General features: G+C 45.9%; 2 protein-coding genes across 21 annotated transcripts in view; one reads left to right on the top strand and one right to left on the bottom strand.

Annotated features, from left to right (window-relative positions):
* Positions 1-11571, bottom strand: part of KANSL3 (KAT8 regulatory NSL complex subunit 3) — a 62647-nt gene extending 51076 nt beyond the window's left edge. For 12 of the 19 annotated variants that reach the window (XR_011525893.1, XR_011525889.1, XR_011525890.1 and 9 more), the window contains exons 1-3: positions 11220-11331; positions 9920-10184; positions 7083-7253 (exon numbers count right to left, since the gene is read on the bottom strand). Coding sequence is in view for 11 of the 19 variants with exons in the window: in XM_070572112.1 (XP_070428213.1) it covers positions 7083-7253; positions 9920-10134 (386 nt within the window). In the remaining 8 variants the exon portion in view is untranslated. Of the gene's footprint in view, positions 1-7082; positions 7254-9919; positions 10185-10790; positions 11006-11219 lie in introns of those variants that run through there. The other 7 variants (XR_011525892.1, XM_070572113.1, XM_070572123.1 and 4 more) reach the window with 4 other exon arrangements.
* A 6443-nt stretch (positions 11572-18014) lies between these two features.
* Positions 18015-25001, top strand: part of FER1L5 (fer-1 like family member 5) — a 53718-nt gene continuing 46731 nt past the window's right edge. For both annotated transcript variants that reach the window (XR_011525886.1, XM_008544380.2), the window contains exons 1-6: positions 18015-18191; positions 20160-20212; positions 20804-20895; positions 21617-21725; positions 23350-23404; positions 23845-23954. Coding sequence is in view for 1 of the 2 variants with exons in the window: in XM_008544380.2 (XP_008542602.1) it covers positions 18107-18191; positions 20160-20212; positions 20804-20895; positions 21617-21725; positions 23350-23404; positions 23845-23954 (504 nt within the window). In the remaining variant the exon portion in view is untranslated. The remainder of the gene's footprint in view (positions 18192-20159; positions 20213-20803; positions 20896-21616; positions 21726-23349; positions 23405-23844; positions 23955-25001) is intronic.

Raw genomic sequence — 25001 nt, 5'->3', positions numbered from 1 at the left:
GCACCCCACTGCCTCTCCAACCTCGTCATCCATGACCACCCGGCTTACACAAGGCTTCACTGTACAGCCCGCCACCCCCCACACACACCACGCCTGCTCCCGCATCACGGACCAGGCCCTTGTCATTCACTCCTCTACCTGAAACAATGGCTCCAATCTCCTTTAGGTCACTGCTCAAATGTCACCTTCTACTGAGGCTTCCCCTGACTCACCCCTATTTTAAACTGCCAACATCCTACTCCCACTCCAGATTCCCTCTCCCCCTTTCCAGCCATATCGCCACCTCGCTTTCTATCCATTTTATTTGTTTATTTTCGTCTGTCTCCCTCTGCTAGAATGTAAAGGCCAAGACGGCAGGAATTTTTGTTGGCTTTTTTCAAGTGCTACATCCCCAGCACATAAAACAGTGTGTGACACACAGTAGGGACGTGAACATCTGCTGAATAAATCAATGCAAGAATTGTGTGCATGCTGCATTCCAAGTCCTGTACATAGCTGAATACAAACTCAAACCCTCCCCCTGCCCACCACACTAGGCACCTGGGCACTGGACAGCAGGGGCACTGAAAAGCATTTAGGCTCAACTGTAACCACAGCCTTCACCACACCAGGAGGGTCAAACTGCAGGGAAGCTGCCTGAAACGACTTCAACAATCTCAATCTCTCTTACTTTCTAACCAACTAGCACCCTTTCCACCACACCCCACCAACCAGATACCCTTCTTCCTACAAGTCATCTCTCTAAGAATACCAGCAACGCGGCCCAGTAAATGTGCAGATGGAGGACAAACTACCCTTTGTTATTCACTTCGTATAACCATCCCACTGTCCTCGGAAAGAGTAAATACCCTCTAGAAAGAAGGAAAATGGTCCAACTTCTTCTCCTATAAAATAAAATCTCCACCTACCACATCTCCATTTAACAACTTACCACAGTTACACAGTCCAGGAGAACACCAACTAGGAGCCAGGACTCTAACCAGCTCTGCAAAAAGAGTTGGCTGTGTGCCCTCAGTCTCCTTGACTGTAAAACAGACAAGGACTGGATGATGTCTCAGCTTCCTTCCAGCAATAAAAACTCAGGTTAGCTATGATTACTGACTGGAGCAAAAGGTACAAGAGAGCAGCCAAAGTCCATGAGCACAGAACTCGTGAGAAGCACCTTGTCTTCAGCAGCTCTCCTCGCTACAGCTAAATCCCCTTAACCTCCAAAGCCTCCCGCCTTTTGTAACCCTGTGGAGGGCACTAAAAGCAGCCTTGAGGTTCTTGGAATTGTCCTTTTTCTTATTTTCCCCTAGTTCTCTTGGCTTAATTCCTGCTGCTTCATCAGGATCCAATCAGCTTTTGTTGTGGTTTGATATGCAGAGAGATTCTGGACTTGGGAGGCGGGCAGTGGAAGCTTCAACTCAATGTTGGGACACAGACGACCTTGGCACCAGAAAGGCTGTGGGGACCAGCAGCTCCAGCCCACTGGTTCTGAACCTCATTTTCCTTCACGTTATTTAAATGCACAACACACTCACGCAACCAGCATCTCTCTGATGTACAGTGATTCTCAGGCGGGTTTGGGGATTTGGTGGTGGGGGTAGGAGGCAGAGGACTCCCACAAGTAGTTTTAAAAAGCTCTCTGGAAATACATGGATATATTTCCATACTAAAACACCTGTTTGTTTTGAACGGCCGCTTCTACTTTATTAGTGGGCATTTAGGTTGCGTCTCCTTTATAAACATTGCTGTGACCATCCCTCCTTTCCCCACCAATACACACATCAATCTACATCTCTATAGGGTTGTGGAAGTATCTCTGTAGGATAAATTTCTTGAAGTGGAAATGAAAGAGCAAAGGCTATCCGTGTTAAAATTTTCAAATTACCAGTTCTGTGAAAATAATATGTATAAATAACCTGCGACATCTTGAAAGCAGTATTACACCACAGCCTTACGTCCAGCAACAATGATCACTGATAATCAAGCAGGTTAAGCAATGAGTAAATTTCCTCATGTTTAACAACCTCTTGAGCTTTCTCAAAGCCTATTGATCATGCTGCAAATTTTAATTCCAAGGACAGAGAATGAGGTATAATTTATTTATGAGGCACCAACAGCATTTCCAAAATTATCCTGTTCTTTATTTTGTAACAGGATGTCTTCTCTATTTGTTTTTCTTATTCTGTATTTATTCTGAAACCCAAAATGATGTGAACAAAATGGGAGGGGGGGGGGCGGAGGCTAGAAAGCTATTTAGAAATTACTACCATACACCAATGACAGCTGAAATTAAATTGAAAAACCACAACGTTGAGAGTCTAAAATTCCAGAAAAAGTTCTTAGGATTGTTGCTGGATACATAACAAAGTGATTCCAAGAATTGAAACATGTTCTCTATATTTTGTCAGCTTCGTGGGAGGCTGTAAAATTAAGTGGGAAGAAAAAAAAAATGATCTAACCCAAGATTAAGATAAAGAGCATGCAAAAGATATAATTAAGGAAAATTTTAAAAACAGGAGACAGAATTTTAAATACAAGCCTAAGGAGTCAAATAGCTGACGGGAACTGTGGTGAGCCAGTGTGTCCCCACCGAAACCTATTCAATTTTCAGGAGTGCAAACATGCCTTTTCTTCATTTCTGAGATGAGCTCAGATAATCTTACGTTCTCATGCTCTGACTAACCTGAACGATGTTCTGACCTCTGGTTCATCTTATCCAAAGCAGCCAAAAATTCACATTGGTCCTAGAAGAGCCTGGTATTCTCAAAGGTAATTATTCTTTCTCTGATACTGCTTCAAGGGAGACTAATTCAATACTAAAATATCTAAAAGGATTTTTTTTTTAACCAGAAGTCAAACAAGGAGGGACAAAGAACGTCAGAGAGACAGAATAGGTCACTCTTACTTTTTCAGATTATAAAAATTCTTTGCTTAAACATCAGGAGAAAGGAAGGACGGAAGGAAGGGGAAAGGTGGGGGAAATACCAGGAGAAAGGAAGGAATGAAGGGGGGGTAGAAAAGAGGGAAAATAAACAACTCAAACATCTTGGACTCAAAATGTCAAACATCCAACCTAAGACTAATGCACAGATAGATACATACACTATTGAGAGAGATAATTAGAGTAAATGTAAAAAAGGAGAATGGGGTTGTTTTGGCTGAATTCAGAAGTTCTGATTCCTAAGATATAACAACCTGCTTTAGGACACTAGATTCTTTTACTGAAAAGCTGGAAATGTCTAAAATCCATTTGAGCAATGCTGAGAAGTATCGTGTGCCAGGAGTATTTTGTTAAATGTCTTTCAAAAGCTGTACATCTAATTAAACTTGGTATTTGACAAACATCTGGGAAAAAAAGCAAGTCCAACTTCTTCAGGACAACGTTAGTACACCAGCAAACGTAAATCACTTTCAAAGGTTCTCCACGTCATGGCTTTGGCACGTAGACACGAGAACATGCTCTAGACCAGAAGTCAGCAAACCTTTTCTGTAATGGACTAGATAGTAAGTATTTTAGAGTTCGTGGCCAAATGGTCTCCGTCACAACTATTCAACTCTGCAGTCATAGCACAAAAGCAGCCACAGACACCTACATGAACGGGCATGACTGTGTTCCAATAAAACCGTATTTACGGACACTGAAATGGGAATTTCATGTGTCTTCTTTTGATTTTTTTCCAACCACTTAAAGATGTAAAAACCTTCTTGGCTTATGGGCCATAGAAAAACAAGTAATGGGCCAGATTCAGCACATGGGCCACAGTTTGCCAACCCCTGCTCTAGACAATTCAATCAGGCGGAAAGGGGGATTTAAACTGTCTCACAAAACATCAGGCTTTAGCAGAGAAAGTGAGAGTCAGTGGGGGGGGGCGGGGGGGACTTCATTTTCTACACTCAGAAAGTCATCTGAAGGCAGTTTCTACTGAAATAATTCAAGAGGGGAAAAAAGAGCACTAACAAAGAAAATTAAGTTTCTGACTCCACTGATAATCAGTAAGCTCTGAGGCCAACAGATTTCTAGGGAGCTGTCCCACAGTCCGTGAGTTCTTGATGTGGGAAACTGTAATTTCACATGATTTTATACAGGAAGAAAAGAAGCAGCAATTTAACAATCAAGTCAAGGGAAAGAACGGCAACAAGATGATTATAATCAGAGCAGAGGCAACTGCAACCTCCAAATAGGCTACAGATCCAGAATCCAGGGACAAGGTCACAAGATGGTGACCTCCAGAAGTGAAGCCAGTAAGTAGCAGCAAATAACCAAATTAGCTGTGCGCAAAAGTGACCTACCTGAAGAGAAGCTTTGTAAGCCTGCTGCTAATGAGAGAAGGACGCCTCCAAAATCTCATCAGACACCAAAAAACAAATAATCTGAGATAAACTGAGCACTAACTAAGCATATCAATCTGTGGGAATGTCATAACAAGATGGAGGTCCACATGGAGAAAGACAAGCCAACGATAAGAACCTGTCACTGTATCTCTGCAGGACTGGGCAGGTGAGGGTATGCCCTGACCTAGGCTATGGTCCCATCTTGCTTTGAGGAAAGATGGGTGCATCCAGCTACCTTGTTGAAGGAGGGTGCCTCCTGTGCAGACTCTCCACTAGCCATCCACTTCTGGAATTGAATGGCTTCCCAGACTCTCCCATTGAGAATCAGTGCTCTGGCCAGGCCACCCTACTGTCTCATCTGCCTTGCAGTTATATTTCTCCTTATAAATTAAGAAATTGTATTCATGTGTATTATTAAGCCTCTGATGTCTTTGGCAAGTATGAAGAGTCCCCAAAACCTCTTGATCACGACCCTGGGTGAACTGATAAAAAACTTTATGCAGTTCTCCTGTGCAGTTACTGAAATTGCAAACTGAGGACAAGGCAATCGGTAAACACCACAACGGGACACACAACTCTGTGAGGTCACCTTGTTCAGCCACCACTAACTGGTCTCTCTCTTTACTGCCCTTAAACAGCGGGTACAGTAGCCAAGAACACTGGGCTCTGGAGTCAGACTGCTTGTTTTGAACAAATCCCTGCTCCATCACTTCCTAATTAAGGTTTCTTAAACTCCCTGAGCTCAGTTTCCTCACTGTGTAAAATAGAGATCAAGATAGGATAGACCTTGGAGAGTCACTGTGGGGATCAAAAGAAAGAATGCATATGAAGAGCTTGGCACAATGCCTGGCACCTAGAAAGCACTCAACAAATGGTAGTTCTTTTTTGTTACTACCATTGGTCACTATTTTTATTATTATTAACTCTAACAATGGTGATAAGCCGTTTTGCTGAATTCAGTGACCTAGGCAGTACTCCAGTAGTTGATCTTCATTCACAGCAGGGTTTTCCTCTGTATCTAAAGCTCTGGAGAGCATTTCTCCCTCTTAAGGCACAACAGTAACTCCAATTCAAGACCTCAAACAAGTGCCTCACACGCTCTTCAATCAGGGTGCAGAACTGCTCCTCCCTCAACAGCTACTACCTTGATCACACAAGCACACCGGCTCACTCTCGTTCCCTGCTTCCGACCAGACTCATAAATCAGGCCAATTGCCTCAAACTTTCCTACCCTCCTTCGTACCAAATTACCTCTTTCTCTTCTGTTATTATAAAATAAGAGCTCTCCAACATTATGGCAAGTTTACCACCTACCAACTCCTGATGTAAGGATTTTAACGTTCCCTTACACATAGTAGGTAAATATAGAGAGAGCGGGCCACCAGGGAAACGCGGATTAAAACCACAATGAGACGTCACTCCACATCCACTAGAATGGTCCTAACACAAAAAGAGAGAGAATAACAAGCATTGACAAAGATGTGGAAAAACTGGAACTCACACACTGCTGGTGGGGATGTAAAATGGCATAGCCCCTTTGGAAAACAGTCTGGGAATGCCTCAAGGGCTAAACATAAGAGACCATATGACCCGCGATTCCACGCCTAGGTATACACGCAAGAGAACTGAAAACTATGTCCACATAAAAACAAGTACATGAATGTTTGTAGCACCATTATTCACAATAGCCAAAAAGTGTTAACAACCCAAATATCTATCAATGGATGCATAGATGACCAAAATGTGGTATATCCATACAATGGAATATCACTCGGCAATAAAAACGAAGGAAGTACTGATACATGCTACTACATGGATGAACCCAGAAAACATTCTGCTAAGCAAAGAAGTCCATCATAGACCACATAGTGTATGATTCCATTTATATGAAATGTCCAGAATAGGCAAATTTAGAGAGACAGAAAGTAGACTGGTGGTTGCCAGGGGATGGGAGGAGATGGGAAGTGACTGTTAAGAGGCAGAGTTTCTTTTTGGGATGATGAAGATGTTCATCAAATTGAGTGGGGTGATGAATATACTAAAAACACACATTGATTGTACAAATTAAATAGGGGAATTGTATATGTAAATTTTATCTTCATAAAGTCATTATGCAATAAATAAAAGATAAATAAATGTCTGCCAAATGAATGACAAATGACCTGAAGAGGAGTGTTGAGGCCCCCAGGTCAGCAGGAAGCACAGGAACAAAACTAGTCAGCAAATTCATGAAAATGGGCTGAAGTGCTCCCTCAAAACCACAGACTGTAAACCTATTTTTAAAAGCCACTCAAATCAAACATCTGTTAGCTTTTCATATGACTCCCAAAATGTTTTCATTACTTGAGTTATAGCCCATATAAATACAGTATCTTATACTTAAACGTACATTTATTTAATGGTTTGGGGGTTTTTTTTCGTAGCCTGAGTAACTCCCATACCATAATTTGCACTACATAAGCTACAGAGCTAGTCATATCCATCCAATTTAATTCATTTATTTATTCAATAAACATTTATTATATGCCTACTATGTGCCAGGCAGTGTCCTAGGTGTCAGGGATGCAAAGATGGCTGAGATACAAGCCCTCTCTTAAGAAGCTGAGAGTTACAATACAGAGAGTTAAGAGAATATTCTGACTTGCGTGACTGCAAATGAAATAAACTCCTAACAAATGTGTTTTGATGATGATGATACAAAACATCTACAGTGTGGTGACCATTAATCCAGTAGTGACCAGTCCACCTGAGGAGCGGCCTACCTGTTGACATGCTCCTCCCAGTCCTCTGGTGGGGGAGGGGCATCCGCATCAGTCCTGGCGAAGATGACGTGCCGTTCACACTCGTTCATCACGCTGCGCGCCTTCTGATTGTCATACAGTGGCACAGGGGTTGCTGTGACTGTCTCCACGTCTATTGGGACGTCTGATTCACTGTAAACAGGTGAGAAAATAGGACCAGGCCACATGTACTTCACACAACACAGGTGTTTAATGATCATCGGGTTGCCCAAAAAATGTCTCTTTAATATAATTAAGAAGAAAATTAGGATCCAAAGTCATCTTTCTCACACTTGTCTAGATCTCTGGCCTCTGACATGCTGGTATGTGCAAGGGGAACACAAAGTCGTTTTAAAACGAGTCCACGCAAAAAATGACAAACAGCTCTTTTTTTTAAAAAGACAAATATATTACATAAGCAAACAGCTGACTGCCTAAACGTGCTTTCTAGTACAATAGCTATAAGCCACACACAACTATTTAAATTAATAAAAATTAAAGAGAATTAAAAATTCAGTTCCTCAGTTACACTAGCGACACTTCAAGTGCTCAACAGAAATATGTGGCTAGTGGCTATCATACTGGACAGCACAGATACACATTTCTACCACTACAGAGAGTTCTGTTGGACAGTGCTGGTCTAGCATTTTAAATTATCCACAGAAACTTTCCCTTTCATTAACAAGCCAACTGATAGTTAATTATATGCTGTGAAAGCCTATGACTCCCTAAGACGGATCACCTGAAATGTAGACACCTTAGGTATTTAAGTCACTGCACAAGGAGCCTAGAACAAAAACAAATGGAAATGGACATGTGAGGGATCTTCCATATTTTAAAATGCTGTATAAGTTTAAAGTGTTGTAAAAGTGCTATAAGGGTCCTTCACCGTACCACCTTTGTGACTCACGACACTATGCCAAACAAACTGGTCTACTGGCTGTCTACCAAACGCCACTTTAACTTTTTGACCTCGATGATCTTACTGCACCCGTTCCCAATGGCTGGAACAATTACATCACTATGAAATGAAGTGAAACAATGTGCAGCTAGATTTGGTGGTAGGTGAAAGAGCTGATTATATTGTCTGGACCAGACACTCGGCTGGGCGCTTGGACCTGCATGCCCAAAAGAGAACTGTCGATTTCACCATTCCAAACCTATCCTCTCCCTGTCTTCCCCAACTTATGGCATCACCCAGCTGCTCAAGCAGGAAGTCTAAGACCCTTCAACAATTTCTTACCACTCTTAGAATCAAATTCCTATATGAGGTAGCCTCTGTCAACTTCTCCCCTAGCTCCCACTTACACCCCCATTGCAACCATATTCTAGACACAGTGGCCTAAAAAGGGTTCCCAGAACGTGCCAAACTCCCACTTTCAGGGCCAATATATGGAGACAGTATATAAGAGGAAATAATTTTCTAAGTACTGAAATGACCAAGTCCAAAGAATCTCACTTTAAGAAAATATCATGAGATATCAACATAGGAGTTTCAATGTTAGCAAGAAGCTATTACATAACTAAGACAAAAAAGACTTCAAATTCTATTTGAAGGAGCTCTTCAGTTATGCCCTAGGCCAGAGGCATCAGGATTAAGCTGGATTATTCCCTGTAGTCACAGATCCCATGCCCTGTACAACCAAAGAAGCCAACAAAATGCTGCCCTCATTGGGAAATGAAACAAAAACCACTATTCTACATGTGTTTAAAATACATACATCACGGTACCTTTAGCTTATTAAGGCTCACTGGGGAACCTAAAGAAGCAAAATATAAGATCTCTATTCCCCAACAAACCTAAGACCTGTGCTAGAGGAAAGATTAAACATTAGGTCAGATTAAAACAAACAAACAAAAAAGTTTACAAAATTATTAAGGGCATGATGTGATCATCAAAATAAAATATGTCAACAATCTTGAAATGTAAAGTAATTAGAATACCTTAAAGCTCAAAAGAATTGGTAAACAAATTTATTTAGGCCTAATGTAATTGTGTCACATATTACACAGTAAATTTATGAAAAAATTCCTTACCCTATAATGTAGGCCAGCTGAAAATATAACCAGACCTAAGAAGGGTTTAGATCAACCCATGGGTGACAGTTCTGTAACAAGCTAAGAGAGAAGCAAGGTCTTGGGAATATGCTCCTAAACTTTGCAGGTGAAGCCAGAAAAAGCAAACTGCATTACTGTAAAAAGGTCACTGTTGCCAGTGTTGGACAAGCCAGAACAATGGACTAAAGGAATGAGTCTAATCCTGTACGGCAATTTTTAAAAATCAACTCTTTAGGTGCTGGCTTGTGACCAAGTGGTTGAGTTCGCTCGATCCACTTCGGCAGCCCAGGGTTTCACCTGTTCAGATGCTGGGCACGGACATGGCACCGCTCATCAGGCCATGCTGAGGCAGCATCCCACATCCCACAACTAGAAGGACCTGTAACTAAAATATACAAGTATGTACTGGGAGGGCTTTCAGGAGAAGGAAAAATAAAGAGTTTTTTAAAAAGTCAACTCTTTAGTCTTTTTCTTCACCAGCTAAATAATCCTCTTCAATCTCCTCTTTCCATACAAGTCCTATTATCTAAGTGGAATAGGTTGTTGGCCCTCCTTTGAACATCTTGCTTTCCTAACTCCTTAGATGGCTTGAATGCAGATGTCCACCTATAAGCCTGATGGCCTCACAATGCTTAAGAGAGATGCCTGAATTAAACACCCGAACCCCCACTATAATCTCCCACACAGAATCCTAATTGCCACCATCTGATCACCGCCCAATGACGTCAACGGCAGGCCTCAGGAGAGAAGCCCAAACTCACATGGTACTTTCGTGCTGCCTCCGGGGAGTAACAAAAAGCATGCGGGTGGGGCGGGCACTACTGGCATCCGGGTGGGCACTCCATGGCTTGGCATAGCTATGATCCAGAAAAACCAGGTCCAGCTCCCGTTCGTGCACTGACAGCTGGAAGAGCAACGAGGTGCCCATGCGCCGCGCTGAAGTCTGGAAGTCCCTGTCCCCACCCCGGTGGGCCATGTCAGTAACAGGGCAGCAAGTCAGAGAATGGGTAACTGCATGCTAGTCACCTGCAGCAAAAAGTTTCAGTTTAAGTCAATTCAAATACTCTTCCAACCTAGAACATCTAACATGCTTCTTACTTTTGTGACCGTCTATCATCATAATTGAATATCCATTACACAGCAGATGCTTGCCGCCCCACAGGGAGGGTTCCTGAGATCCCACAGCACCAACACAGGCTATGGCACCATGAGGTCCTCCACACCCGACCTCTACAAAATTCGCTAACTGGAAGGCTGAGCGGCTCCACTGTTCCCAAAGGCCTCACATGACAGATACTACACTTGCTTGGCCGGCGCCAGAATTTTCTATGCGGACGGGAAGGGTTTGGGCAAGCAAGAGGAATCAAAAATATTAATCCCTCCCAAGCGAAGGGTCTCTGCTCCCTCCCACCCTCTAGAGCTTCACAGAGCCGTCTCTGCAGCCGGAGCCTGAGCGCCGCAGCGACTGCGGGGCAGCCCGGGCCTCGAAAGCCCTGGAAGGCTCTTGTTCTACGTTAAACAAAAGTTTTGCAACTACTTCATAATACTCTGGAGGTTTTAAAATATACCCGTGAGAGCGTCTCCCCAAAGCCTGCAACAAAACGCTGCCCCAGGAAGCCCTCGCTCCCTCACCCGGGGGCGGGCTCGTCCAGGCAAACCGCCCGCTACTCCACGGACCCCGCGGGGGTCTCGCCACGGAACCTCAAAACGGCCCATCTCGTCGGCAGGGCTCATAACTCGCACTTTACAGACGAAGGCGCCGGCTCGAGAGGATGAAGGGACTTGGCCAAGGTCACCGAGAGTTCGCGACGAGGAGGAGCCGCCTCGCACCCGCCTCCCGCCCGCCTGGGCCCTGCCCCGGCCCGGCGCCCGCGTCACCGCGGCCCAAGTCCGCCCCCCGCCCAACACGGCCGTCCGGCCCCGGCCGCCCCGGCCCCGGGCTCCAGCTCCCGGCCCCCCCATGCCCCGGGAGCCCTGCGGCCCTCGCCGAGCCCCCCGCCCGCTCCGACCCGACCGCGACTCCCAGGGCCCGCCACCGCGCCGGGCCGAGGCTGCCCTCACCGGCAATCTCCGGGCCGCGCGCTCGGCCCGGGCCGGACCCCGCGCGCGTGCGCGTTACCGCCTCCACGCCCCGGCGCTCCGGGCCCCGGCAAAACGCGGAAGCGGATTGCGGCCTGGGAAGGGAGGAGCGGTGAGCGGGAAAACCCGGAAAGGATACAGCGGCGGCCTGGGAGGCGGGAAAAGGAGAGCCGGGAACGCGCGCCGGTCTCGGAGGCCGAAAGTCCGCGCACAGTCCGGAGTTTCCGCCTCCTGCATTTTCAGCAGGGAAAGCTTGGGCAAAGGAGCAGGCTGGCTCCTGCAGCCCCGGTTCCCGCTGCCCGCCCTGCGCTGTTCCTTTGCCCGGTGCGTGGCCAGGGGTGGGAGGGCGCGCAACCGACTTTCTACCTCCGCCAGAGCGGGGGTGGGGACGGGGCGCCGCTGCGTGTGCTCGTTAAGACTTTACTCTTAAGAAATGACCACGATAAAAATTAGAATAAATTTTAAACTAAAAGGTAGCTGTGAGCCTAAAACTGCTCTAAAAAGAAAGTGTATTAAATAAAAAGAAAAGAAACATTTATCCAGCTTTCCAGAGTGGTGTTGGTTCCTGCAGAGATGAATCAAGACCAGGGCCCCGCCGGTATGGAGTTGAAGGATAAAGGGAAGGCAGTGCCCCTCAAGGCTGAGAGCAGGCTTAGGGGGTTGGAATCTCACCTCCAGCACTTAACTAGCTGGCATCGTGACCCCAACAAGACCGCAGCGTCCCCTCATCTCTAAATGCGCAAACACTTCACTGGGTGGCTGAGAGAATGAAATGGGTAATGCATGGTGCCTGGCAGAAACATAAATAGATTTCAAGATGGTACTTACCATGAGGGACCACAGAGTGTTCTAGAAGAAAGCTTTCCTGACCAGAGGATGGGGGTGGTGTCATGAAGAGGAAGTCACCTGAGGCTGGGCTCTGAAGGACCAGGCCATTGCAGAAGAATTGGAAAGGTTGGTGAGGACCTGTGCAGAGATAGCAAATAGGCCAAATACACCCAACACTGTTTTCATTAGCCCGCACATTACTCTCTTAAAATTTTATTTAACTGCAAACATTTTAAACTTGGGAGATTTCATGTAAAAATCCAGATTTCTGGATTCTCTTGAAAAATTGGAGGCTGTGGCAGCATTGGACTGACCTTCTGGTGTGGCAGGCGTGGGGTCTGCTTATGCCCGTGCTCTGGCCAGCTTCAGTAGGCCTCCTTGGCCCCTGTGGCGTTCGATCCATCACCCATCCCTATACACGGGCACACACACACCAGCCCCAGCTAGATTTAAATGCAGATGTCCCTGGGATGGAAAACACAATCAGGGGTCAAGTCCAGTCATTTCAGGGTGATTAGCGGATTGGTTCATTTTGGTTGCTCTATCAGGGCAGGAGTGAGCCTACTGACTTGTAATGCTGACGGAAACAGGGTGCAACACCAGCCCAAAGAAAGACACAGTGCTCCGGAGGGCCTGTGCAATGCCACGCGGAGTCCTGAGTGCCTAGAGGAAAGCAGGGCCGGCAGTGGAGAGAAGGAGCAAGTTGTCACTTCACAATTCTGTACTGTTTTCAACACAACTCTGAGCCTTTTCTACAGCAGGGATGTCAAATCGTTAGTGCTTGTGCTGCAGGTTTTTTTCCTGTGCCCATGGCAGACATGATTAATCAATCACAGTCCACTCTACCTGTGAACCCAGAGGCAGCTGCAAAATCATTTTTCCATACAGGACTCCAAGCTGTCACTGCCGATTGATAAGAGGGGGCCATCTCTTCTCTTTAATGCCTCTCCTTCCTCTGATATCCTGTAGGATACACTTGGCCTTCATTCAATCACAAATATTTCTTAAATTCTGCTATGTGGTAAATACTGTGCTAGGTGCTGAGGATATAGCACTGACAAGGCATACTTCCTTTTAATCTACATAAATGCTTAACTTATAATTGTGGTAATAAGGCTAACATTTGGAGAATGCCAAACAAGCTCTAAGTGACATACATGACTTATTTCAGTTAATCCTCTCAAAGACTTTAAATGCTAGGTTCTATTGTAGTCATACTCAGAAAGGTAAAGTATTTTTCCCAAGGTCACACAGCTAGTAAGTATCAAAGGCAGAATAGGAACCCAGCCATCTGGCTCTGCAAACTAGGTGTTTAACCCCTCACAGCTCCACTCCTCACCATGCCTACAGCAATAAGGAAAAGTAAAAGTATAAGGTGAGAGAAGGCACAGAACAGTGAGCCAGCCTTGGCTTGGGTTGGGGAAGGTGTCCTTGTGAAGGTGACATGGAAGCTGAAACTACAAGAGAAGAATGAGGGAACATGGTAGAAGCAGGGAGAGAAGCTCTCCAGGAGAAGGAACAGCAAAGACAAAGCCTCTGAGGAGAAAGGAGCTTGATAGCATTTTTTTAAAAAGGCAAGAACAGTGTAGCTAGGAAGCAATGGTCAGCAAGTGGAGAGAGACAAAGCTGGAGAGCTAGACATATGCCAGAGTCTGCAGGACCCTAGATGCCCCAGCAAGAATTCTGAGTAAAGAAGATGTGGTATATACACACGACGGAATACTACTCAGCCATAAAAAAGAGATGAAATTGTGCCATTTGCAACAACTTAGACGGACCTTGAAGGTATTATGCTAAATCAAATAAGTCAGATGGAGAAAGTCAAATACCATATGATTTCACTCATAAGTGGAAGATAAACAACAACAACAAATAAATACATAGCTATAGGGATTACATTAGTGGTTACCAGGAGGGAAGGGGGGAGGGAGGAGGGCAAAAGGGGTGATAGGGCACATGTGTATGGTGACAGATGGTAGTCTTTGGGTGGCGAACATGATGCAGTCTACACAGAAATCAAAATATAATGATGTACAGCTGAAATTTGTATGTTATAAACCAATGTTACCTCAATTGAAAAAAAAAGAATTTTGGTACTGACCACAGACTACTTCGTGTTAACTTTCCTCTGTGTTTTGTAAAGAGAGAACAGATCCTCAAAACTGGGGATGTTAACCCTGTTCATATCCTTCAGAGAACATAGCCCAGGACATAGGGGATGGTTCCTGTGTTGACTGATTGATTGATCCATTGGTTGACTGACTGATAACAAGACACCAAGGCAAGAAACATGGTGCAAGCTGAAAAATAAATCTTTACCACTTCACACCCACTAGGATGGCTAAAAAATCAACAACGGCAAAAAACACGATAGAAAGTGTTGACAAGGGCCGGCCCGGTGGCGTAGTGGTTAAGTTTGCACGCTCCACTTGAGGGGGCCAGGGCTCACTGGTTCAGATCCCAGGCCCAGACGTACACATCACTCATCAAGCCATGCTGTGGTGGTGTCCCATATGCAAAAATAGGGGAAGGTTGCCATAGATGTTAGCTCAGCGACAATCTTCCTCAAACAGAAAGAGGAAGATTGGCAACAGATGTTAGCTCAGGGCCAGTCCTCCTTAAAAAATAAGAAGAATAAAATAAAGTGTTGAAAGTATGTAGAGAAATTAAAACCCTCATACGTTGCTAGTTGGATTGTAAAATGGTGCAGCCACTTTGGAAAACATTTCCTCAGAAAGCTAAACATAGAATTACCATGTGACCCAGAAATTCCACTCCTACATGTATACTCAAGAGAACTGAAAACATACGTACACATAAAAGCAAGTGTACAAATGTTCGGAGCAGCATTATTTACAATAACCAAAAAGTGTTGACAACCTAAATGTCCATCAACTGATGAATGGATAAACAAAATGTGGTGTATCTCTACAATGGATTTATTAAGCCGTAGAAAGGAATGAAGTACTGATACATGTTACAACATGAACAAACTTTGAAAACATTGTGCTAAGTGAAAGAAGCCAGTCACAGAAAGCCACATATTGCATGAATGCATTTATTTGAAAGGTCCAAAATAGGCAAATCTGTAGAGACAAAAAGTGGATTCATGGTTTCCAAGGGCTATGAGAAGGAGGAAATGAGGAGTGACTGCTAATGGATATGAGGTTTCTTTTTAGGGTGATGAAATAACCTAGAATTAGACAGTCGTGATAGTTGTACAACCTTGTGAATATACTAAAAACCTGAGTTGTACAGTTTAAAAGGCTGAATTTATGGTATGTGAATGATATCTCAGTAAAGCTGCTATTAAAACAAAGAAGAAACCTTTATTGTTTTGAGCCGCTGAGATTTTGGGTTTGTTTGTTACCTCAGCATATCACAGCCCATTCAACTAGACGATCTATCAAGTGTGAAGGGAGAATAAAGACATGTATAGACCCGCAAACACTCAAAAAATTCAGAAAGCTACTAAAAATTGTGTTCCACTAAGGTGAGAGAGTAAATCAAGAAAGAGGAAGACATAGGATCTAGAAAACAGGGTCCAACACAAAAGGCAGACAAGGGGAATTCTAAAGATGATGGTGAAGGGAAGTCCCAGGACGACAGCTATGCCACAGGCTGGGGGGCAATCGGTGTAGACTGGGGAGGAGAGAGGGCCAGGATGGATATCTCTAGGACAACAGTAAAACTGGTAAAATACCTGATGGATGTGAATCTGGGGGAAATTGTATTAAAAGGAGTATCACAGAGCTGTCAAAGGATGTGGGAAGACTTGGTCAGACTTTCAAGAAAAGCAAGCAAATGAAAAAGTGAAGCAATTCTTACTTTTGGAAAAACATGAAGTTAAATGAGAAAGGACATGGAATTGGAGTATATTACTTGATCTACAGTGAAAAACTATACATTATCACAGTAGAGAAAACACTGAAGCTAGATTTAACCTCTAAATGAGATATAATTATATTGGGAGAATAGGATACAGGTAAGGCAGAGTGTGAAAAGGATAAACGCCTCATCATGTGTAATGAGCAGCAGTAGCTAATGTCTAAAGGTGATGAGTTGGGGTAGGCTGGGGAGAGAGAAGCTGGGAGGCAGGAGAGGCATGAGAGATGCAGTCAGAGAGCTGACGCGATAGACAATGTCTCTAACTGAAAAATTCAAGTGACGTCATTTAAATATGCTATTTAGAAATACAGAGGATACTACTACTAGAAATGACCAAAAAAAGAGCCGTTCCTGCCCAGCCTCTCCCCACCCTTAATTCTCTCTCCGGGGCAGTTATCTTGGGCCAGGATTCTGCTATTTTTCTATTTATATCTCATCAGGGCTGTGTATGATTTGTATCTTTTCTCTGCCCTCCTTCCTTCCTTCCTTAGCACACCAAATTTTTCATTCTTTGCCAATTGGGGAGGTGATAAATTCATATCTTGTTGCATTTATTTCCTTATTAATGAGCTTGAATTTTTTTCCATCGTTTTTTGGCTTTTGAATCTAACTTGGCAAAGTGATAAATGATATCGCATTGCATTTCTTTGATTATTAAAGAGACTGAATTGTTTTTTATATCCATTTGAGCATTATCTGAGAGAAACTTTGCCCCCATTTTCCTTAGAAATATTCGTCTTTTTCTTATTGAATTATAAGAGCTCCCACTAGAAAAGCTGATAATCTTTTGGACATTAAATATGTTACAAAGAGGGGTCAGCCCCGTGGCTGAGTGGTTAAGTTCGCGCACTCTGCCTTGGTGGCCCAGGGTTTCACCAGTTCGGATCCTGGGCACAGACATGGCACCGCTCACCAGGCCATGTTGAGGTGGCGTCTCACATGCCACAACTAGAAGGACCCACAACTAAGATATACAACTATGTACTGGGGGGATTTGGGGAGAAAAAAAATATGTTGCAAAGGTTCCCTACTTCGATATTTGTCTTTTAACTTTGAAGTATATTTTTCTGTACAGAAATTTTAAATTTGTGCGGTCAAATCTACCAGCCTTTTCCTTTATTGGGTTTGCCTTTTGTGCCTTGCTTAGTTTGGAAAATGATTAACAAAGCAAAAAGCATTGTGTTGTGTTTGGATTTCAAGAAAAATTGTCAGGAAGTGCTGTTTCTTTTTAAATCTGCTGTGCCAGAAAGCAATCAATCATGGCACCAAGATCACACATCCAGCTTTTTGGTCTGTGAATGCCATGCATGTCTTAGAATGCGTAGGAAGCCTACTGCTAAATTGTTTCATCAACCAACTAGACTTTTAAAACATCCATTAATTTTCAGGCTAATCGTCAGATAAAATGTTCAACCTTAAAGCAGAAAAAGCCTGAATGTGGACAAGAACCAACAACCCAGCTTCGTCCCTATGCCATCGTCACGCGGAGAGGCCTTGAAAGCTGTCACGACGCCACAGCAAAATTGTATCAGCTCTGAGGTTTTTCTTCAGCCTTACAAACCCAGCTGGCGAAAGAGCTCATTAGGTAAAAAGCTAATTTCCCTTTCTGAAAGAGAGACATGTCTGAACTGAGGTTTCCTTTAGAAAAATGAGGCCTAACTGTTTGCTTCGACATCAGGCAGGATTCCTTCCGAAATGTCCCTGAACTCGTCTTTGACGTCCCTGTTCCTTTCCTCAGATTTCCTCGCTTCTCTTGTTTCCTCATCTAAATTGTGTGACTTTAGCAAGGATTCACTTCAGACAACTTGCTTGTAGAAAGAGAAAATATGACTCTTAGACCTGATCTTGCAATCAGAAGGACAGTAAGAATAAAACAGAAAAGAAAGAGGAAATGAAGAGCGGCCAAATTGTTTGGTTTTTCCAGGCCTAGTCACCTCAGGTCCTTGGCTCCATAGTCCCTGTAACTACTTCTCTCATTCGCCTTGATTCCTTTCCAGAACCGAGAACCACCCAGCTTTGTGACATGGGCTCTATTGCTAAGCAACAGACTCAGGGCTCCACTGACCCCCAGGAGCCGTGGGAGAAGCCTCTGATCGAGGTGCTCCAAGAAGGAAGCTTTGCTGCAGAGGGACGGACGGAAGTAGGTCGAAGACATGCTGCGGCTTGTCGTGGAGTCAGCCAACATTAACCCGCCCCTAATACCCCCACCCAGACCCTGCGTGACCGTCTACTTCAGAGGTGAGAGCCAGGCCCTGGGTGGGAGAGAGGAGCCCTGAGAAGCGAGATGTATTCAGTGAAAAGATAGATTTCTTGGTGCCCTACTGTGTAAATGATGCCCTGTGTAACAGAAAGGTGAGGTAGACACCATCTCGTTCTTTCAAAACTTATCATCTTTATTGCTATTATTGCTCTTATTTCTCTTATTATGACATCTCTGCCTCCCATTTTTTCCAGGAAATGGCTATAGGAAAAAGAGAAGATTAACTCTTTTTCAAGCTTCTTCTGTGAACTAGAGTTGTGCCACAAACTACAGTTTAAAGAAAAAAATACCTGCTTCATAGGATTGATGTGAGGATTTTAAAAGATAATATATGTACAGCTCTTTGTACAACTTCTCATAATTGCTCAATAATATTAATCACTTTTAAAATCAATAATCAAATTTGTATTTTCATAAATATAATGACTTTTGCTCCTCACAACAATTCCATGGGGCAATTGAGGCAAGTTTTATTGTCTCTATATTTTATAGATAAGGAAAAAAGTCTAAGAAAGGTCAGGAGGGAGATAGTGAAAGGATTTATGAGAGAGAATAAAAAATATGAAGTATACTTATATAACAAACCTGGGAGCAAAAGAGAAAGAAGGGTAAGAAAAACGAACAGCGGGCAGAGAGTCTGGGGAGGTGGCTACAGGCAAATGAGGTCTTCTGGAAAGTGTGGAGAGTGAGAAAATTGGAGCAAGAGAAAAGAAGGACACAGCAGTTTCTCTAAGAGACATGAGTGAAGAATGAAATTCCTTCCATTTTCTTCCTGGTCTGTGAAACTGTGCTTGCTGAACATGACAACATTTGGGACTCCAGGCTCCCAGGGCGATGGATGTTTATGCTCCCAGTCTGAGGTTTGAAGCGGTGCAGTGGCTGTTCATGTGTCTTTGCCCTGACTCACTCATTTAATGGTGAGCCAGGGAACAGCCCCGCGGCTCCTCTCCCTGATTCTGAGCAATCTTCCCCACCGTCCCCTGGGCACCATCTTTCTCCTCCTAGAAATAATTCTTACAAAGATGCCTAAAACCCAGAATCCTGGGTTTACTCATAGATTTACCTACCAATTCTTATAACTGAATGTTTGTTTGATATTTTTTATTCCTTTTTCACCTGTTCTTCCTAGCCCTCTTTCTCCAAATACCATCCACAAAGCTGCACCCCTTCCTGCTGTCTAAGAGGCTCACTCTCCCCCTTTCTTTCTCTCTCTCTCTCTCTCGCATCCTTTCCTTGGGAAGAATCTCAAAGTAATTTAGCAATTTAGAGGTTCTTTGCAGGGCTATAGACTGGTCTTTGTTAAAGATATTTCTGGAGGAGGGGGATTTTAGTGGCTGAGGAGCTCCCAACCCATTATAGATGTTTTGGGGTGTCTTAGGGTACACTAGGCTTTGCTATGGTAATAAACCCTTAAACTGCCTTAACACAATAAAAGTTTACCTCTTGCTCACTCAAGCCCTGCGTGGATGGGGCTGGTCAGGCAGCTCCCCAGAGAGCCTCCTTCAAACAGTAGTTTAGAGACCAGCTGCTCGCTGCTTGTGGCTGCAAAGTCACCCAGGCACCACCCTGCCAGCAGATCGTGAGTGTGGACTTGGGAGTGAGGAGAAGAATGGAGAATCTCAGGGGAGATTTTAGGGGCCAGGCTTGGCAGTGGTGAATATCACTCCCATACCCCATTGGCCAGAACAAGTCACAAGGCACCAACCGGCTGCAAGGTGGCTGGGAACTGCGCAGCCAAGAAGAAAATGAAATGAACACGTCATAGTATCTGTGATGTGGGCTGATGTTACTCTTACAAAAAGTGGAAAGTCTGAAATCTTCGGAGTAAGAATAGTGCCAATACCTGCCAATGCAGACTTGAAGTTTCCTTCCTTTCTTTACCCGACTCGAACTTAGACTTTGAAACATTTCCTACCACCAATGCCAGCCCCTTGGTGTCTTTGCAGATATCAAGAGGAGAACTCGTGAGATAGAAGGGAATAACCCCACATGGAACGAGGTAAAGCCATCTAGGAAAGCCCCGAAGAGACCTTAACTACCCCAGGAGTGAGGCTGGGTCCAGGCTGTCCTCAGAAGGGAGAGGACAGGGAGCCTCAAAGGCTTTACCCAAGGCTGGGGCATCTTGGCCTGGGAGTAGCCTCTGAGCTGACAAGGCTGTGAAGGCCTGAGGGCCACAACAGCCATATCTGCCCATAGCTGTTCTTGGACAGACTCTGGGGATGGGCATAGTACAGCCCATCGTGTCCAACTGGGCCATTCTAATGTTCCCAGAAACCTGAAGCAAAGATAAGGCTCCCTGTGCAGGATCTCATCTTCCATCCATCCATGTCCTCCCTCGCTTGGTTCCCAAACCTCTTAACTACTAACACGCCCATGATACTACAGCTAAAGTCACGGGAACCCAAATAGGATGCCCAGCACCTTGGTGAAAAGTAGCAAGGCCTTCCTCTTAGCAAATTAGACTTGGGGGAGGTTCCTCAGTTCAAGGGAAACACAGTGCCAGCCCGTTCCCTGCATCTTTTCTCATTGCCTAGAAGGATGGGAAGGGGGAGGTAGAGGAAGGATGCTGATCTCTCTGTGCCTCCCACAGACCATAATCTGGCACCTCTGGAACCGCCCCCTGAAAAATGACTCTTTCCTGCAAATCATCCTTCGGGACATGGGCTCAATAAAGAAAGAAAGGTGAGTCAGAGAGAGGTAGGAGGTGCCTGACTCTAACGAAAGCTACAGCAGATGCTGCATCTCTAGTCCACAACTCACTCAGGCACAAGGACCAGAACCCACTTCGGCCAGTTAATGAAAAAAAAAAAAAGGGAGATTTGTGGAAAGGTAGCAAGGCTAGGAGTGCAGATTGACTAGAACCGGGAACCTGGGAACCCAGGAGCAGATCTGTCTCTTCTGAAGCTACTGGATCTCAAGTCTCTGGTTCTCTCTGCCCAACCCTGGCTTCCCATCACACCCCGATTCTAGTGCCCAGCTGAGACTCACATCCCACTGAGGCCGAAGCTACAGTATCCTAGGTCAAAAATTCCTAGGACAGAGAATCTGATTGGCTCAGCTTCGGTCAGGTGTCTATTTCGTGATCCAATCAGCTGTTACTTGGCAGAGTTCTCATTCCAGAAGAGTGTGGGAGCAGTTTCTGGGAAGGGACTGGGCAGGGCAGAGCCAGTAACTGGGGCACCCACTGCCCAGGAAGCCCCAAAGCCAGTTAGTTCCCAGAGACTTGAGAGTCCTGCGCCCTCTGGTGGATGCTCCCCATCACTGCATTCTTCCTTCAGCCTCTCTTCGTGGATAACACAGTCTCTAGGAGAAAAAAGAATCTCTAGATAAAATCATGCCTTGAACAGAGAAGGACATCCTTTTCCCTGGCTCAGGATCTCATACCTGCTCCTCATTTCCCCAGGTTCATGGGCCTGGCCACAATAATGCTCACGCCCTTGGTGAAAAAACCCAGAGAAGTGCTTTTTGTGAAGGACCTGACCCTGCTCAACCATTCCATGAAGCCCACAGAAGTGAGTCGGGCCCCAAGAAGGGTGGCTGGAGGAGTAGGGGCAGCCAGTAAAGCTGGGCTACTCAGCTCCAGCAGAGGCCCAGTGTCCCCACCCAGAGAGTGCTTCCTGCCCCGGGGGGGCCTCATCACACGGCCATCGTCCCCCCGACTTTTCCATCCCACCATCCATCCTCCTACCCACCATTCCACCCTTAACCCACCTGTTTAGATTGATTATTTATTTGATTGTCCACTGGATATCAGCAACTGTGCTAGGCCTGGGATACAAAATTGAACGAAACCCACGGTCTGTTGGAGTGGGCACCACTCGGTGACAAGTGCTCCAGCACACAGGTACCAGGGTGAGTAAAACTAGGTCGCTGAGATCAGGAGGGAATGACTGATTCCACTTGGGAGGTAATGGAAGGCTTTACAAAGGTAATTAAAACGTGTGGAAACAAACGAAGACCAACCAAATGAGAACAAGCAAAGGCTAGTTATTCAGAGCTTTCTATAGCAGGTGAGTCAGCCACCATCACTCGTGTTTTGGCAGACACTCAAAGGCAGGCAGAGGAGTGGGAAAGCTTTATCGTGGAAAAAAGGGAAGACTCCAGGTGTGCCCCAGTTGGAGGCTGTTGGCATGGGGAAGCTGGAGGAGGGCTAACTGGAAGCGGGGCATCCTGTGTGATGGGTTAGGGGTGTGTATTTGACTTTCTCCGGTAGGTCCTAAGCTGCAGATGGGGACAAAAATTAGGGAAGCTGTCAGTTATTAACCAAGTCCTGGCCATTTGAGCTGATTGCTATTGTTAGGCTTTCTGGATTGTTGCTAGAGCTGGTGGTCAGACTTCCTATAAGGCTGACTTACAACAGGCTGGCTTCCTGGGCTGGTTACTGCAGATACTAGTTGGTTTCCTGGGCTGATTGCTGTGGACTGTGGGCCAGAGTTCCATTTTTATATTTGGTCTGGCCACCGTCCATCTGGATATTCAGTTTCTCAGGCGAATCTTAAGGAGGGATGTGAGTTTACCCAATGGACAGGAAAGGAAGACGATCCCAGGCAGGAGTATAAGGTGCTTGTGTGAAGGCTGGAGGGAGAAATAGGCAGCAGGGCAGGCTCAGGAGGGTGAGCACACAGAACAGAGGGCATGAAAGGGGGGAGGGCTGAGACTGGGTGTGCGGCCAGGAGCCAGAGGTGAAAGCCCTTGTGGTCTATGCTGGTGAGTTGTGGCTTTACTCTTTAGGGCACTTAGGGAGTGTTTAGGGGGCAATTCCAGAGGATGGATGGGTAGTGAGGGCACTTGGAGGCAGGAGGTCGGTTATGGGATTTTGGGCTAAGAGCAGAGCTGTTAGCATCAGTAATTCTCGGCTCGCCCCAAGTCCCCTCTCTTTCTCCTCTACCTATCTACATGGCTCCCCTATTCTCCAAATCCTCTCTACTGTAACCCACTGCTCTCTCCCCACCAGTTCATAACCTCCCACCACCCCAGACTGCACAGGCCCTTGTGGTTTGGGCCTGTATGAGGGTCGGCATTGCTCCACCCAGGACGACTAGGCATGAACCCGCCAGGCTGGGTGGGGTTCCAGTGCTATCACTTGGCCAAGGATTGCAGGATCTGGCTTACAGCTCCCCTGCCTTTCCCTTGCAGTGCACTGTCACCCTACAGGTGGCCCTTATGACCCACCAGGATATTGAGAAGACAGGTATGTCCTTCCATGGAGCTTACCCCTGCCCTTCTTCAAGTATAGCTGGATGGGCTCTTTGAAACCTTCGAGACCCATCCCTTGAGGCCTGCAGAAGGACTGTAACCAGGTTATGGTCTAGAGGCTAGATCTCCAGACACCTGGCTGAGGCCATATCACCCCAATATGTCCACTTGTCATCTCTAGATGTAAGACCCAGCCTCCAGTGGGCTACAAAGGGAGGCAAAGATGGCCATTTCCGGGAGCCCCCATGTATGGAGAGTGGGGCCCGGGGTTACTGAGGGTAGGAGGAGACCCATGGGAATGTTCTGGGGAGGACATGTGCCCCTATCAGGGCTTCTTGGCCATGTTTTTAGTTAGGAGCTGGTCCTTGGGGGAAATGCATCAAAACCTCCTGAGCGCCAGCCTCTGAGAACCCACCCTGGACTGTGTTTCCCCAGGGGATGAAGACCTCCTGGGCACAGCTACACGAGAAGCAGCCAAGCAAAAACTGATGGTTCCTGGCTCTGCCATTCCCAAGGCTCTGTCCTCAAAGCCTGAACACTTTCAGGTGAGCTTCTTCCAGGTTGAAAGGCCACATGATCTGTCTACACCCTCACCATGTTCCCAGGCCGTCCCTGCCTCTCCACAAAGTCGTGGCAGAGGGTCGGAGCTTCACACTGGGCTACAGGTCCTCAGACCCTCACCGCATCCCCTGCTCCTGCAGGCATCATTCTGGGGAACTTCTGCATGTGGCTAAAGCTAGATACTTTCAGTGAGGCAAAAGGAGGCACTGGTGCTTGTGAACCAACAGCCCTGGTAGATGCTGGGGAGGCAGAGCAGAAGGCCTGGACCTTGCCCTTTGGGAGTCCTCAGGGTTGTTGACAACACAAGGCTAGCTACAGGCAAGATGAAATTAACTGCACAGGAGAAACGGAGGAGAGTTTGAGGGGATCTATGGGGAGGTCTCCAGGTTCCAGTGCGAATTCTAGAACCCCCATCCCACTCCCTCTGATCTCCAGCCTGTGACCTAACACTTCCGCCATGATTTTGCCTGTTCCCTGGCCTGCCACTCGCTCGGGAGACTGGGAGCCATCCTCGACTGCCCCTCTTCCTCCCCCGACCCCCTGCCTCCAGTCACTGGCCAAGGCCAGTTCTCAATATCACCTGACTGCACCCACTTCTCCATCGCCACTGCCATTCCTTGGCCTGAGCCACCACCATTGGTTCCCCGGACCACCTTGATAGGCTCCTCCCGAACTCCCAGCCTCCAGTTCTCTCCTGTTCATTCTTCAGTCATGTGGTCTTTCAAAGATGTCATTCTCGCCACGCCATGCACTTGCTTTAAAATGTCCTTAAAAATGAGAACACCCCAATATCCTCAGGATAAAACCCAAACTCCTTATAATGGCTTCTCAGGCCCTTGATAACCCAAGCCTGCCCCTCCAAGCCATCTTTCCCCTGCTCCTGCCCCTCCCCACCTGGCACTATCATCCTGGACAACTTGCAGTCCCATTCTCAAGCCTCTCTCTCTAGCAGCCAGGTCTTTGCACTTGCCGTTGCCTCCTTTGCAGTACCTTCCCCCTCCCTGCTGGGTCAGTGTGCCCAAATCACCACC

Source organism: Equus przewalskii, chromosome 14 (genome assembly GCF_037783145.1).
Source record: "Equus przewalskii isolate Varuska chromosome 14, EquPr2, whole genome shotgun sequence".
Classification (NCBI taxonomy): domain Eukaryota; kingdom Metazoa; phylum Chordata; class Mammalia; order Perissodactyla; family Equidae; genus Equus; species Equus przewalskii.
The sequence above is the reverse complement of the archived record's forward strand: the minus strand, read 5'-3'. Positions and strand labels throughout refer to the sequence as shown.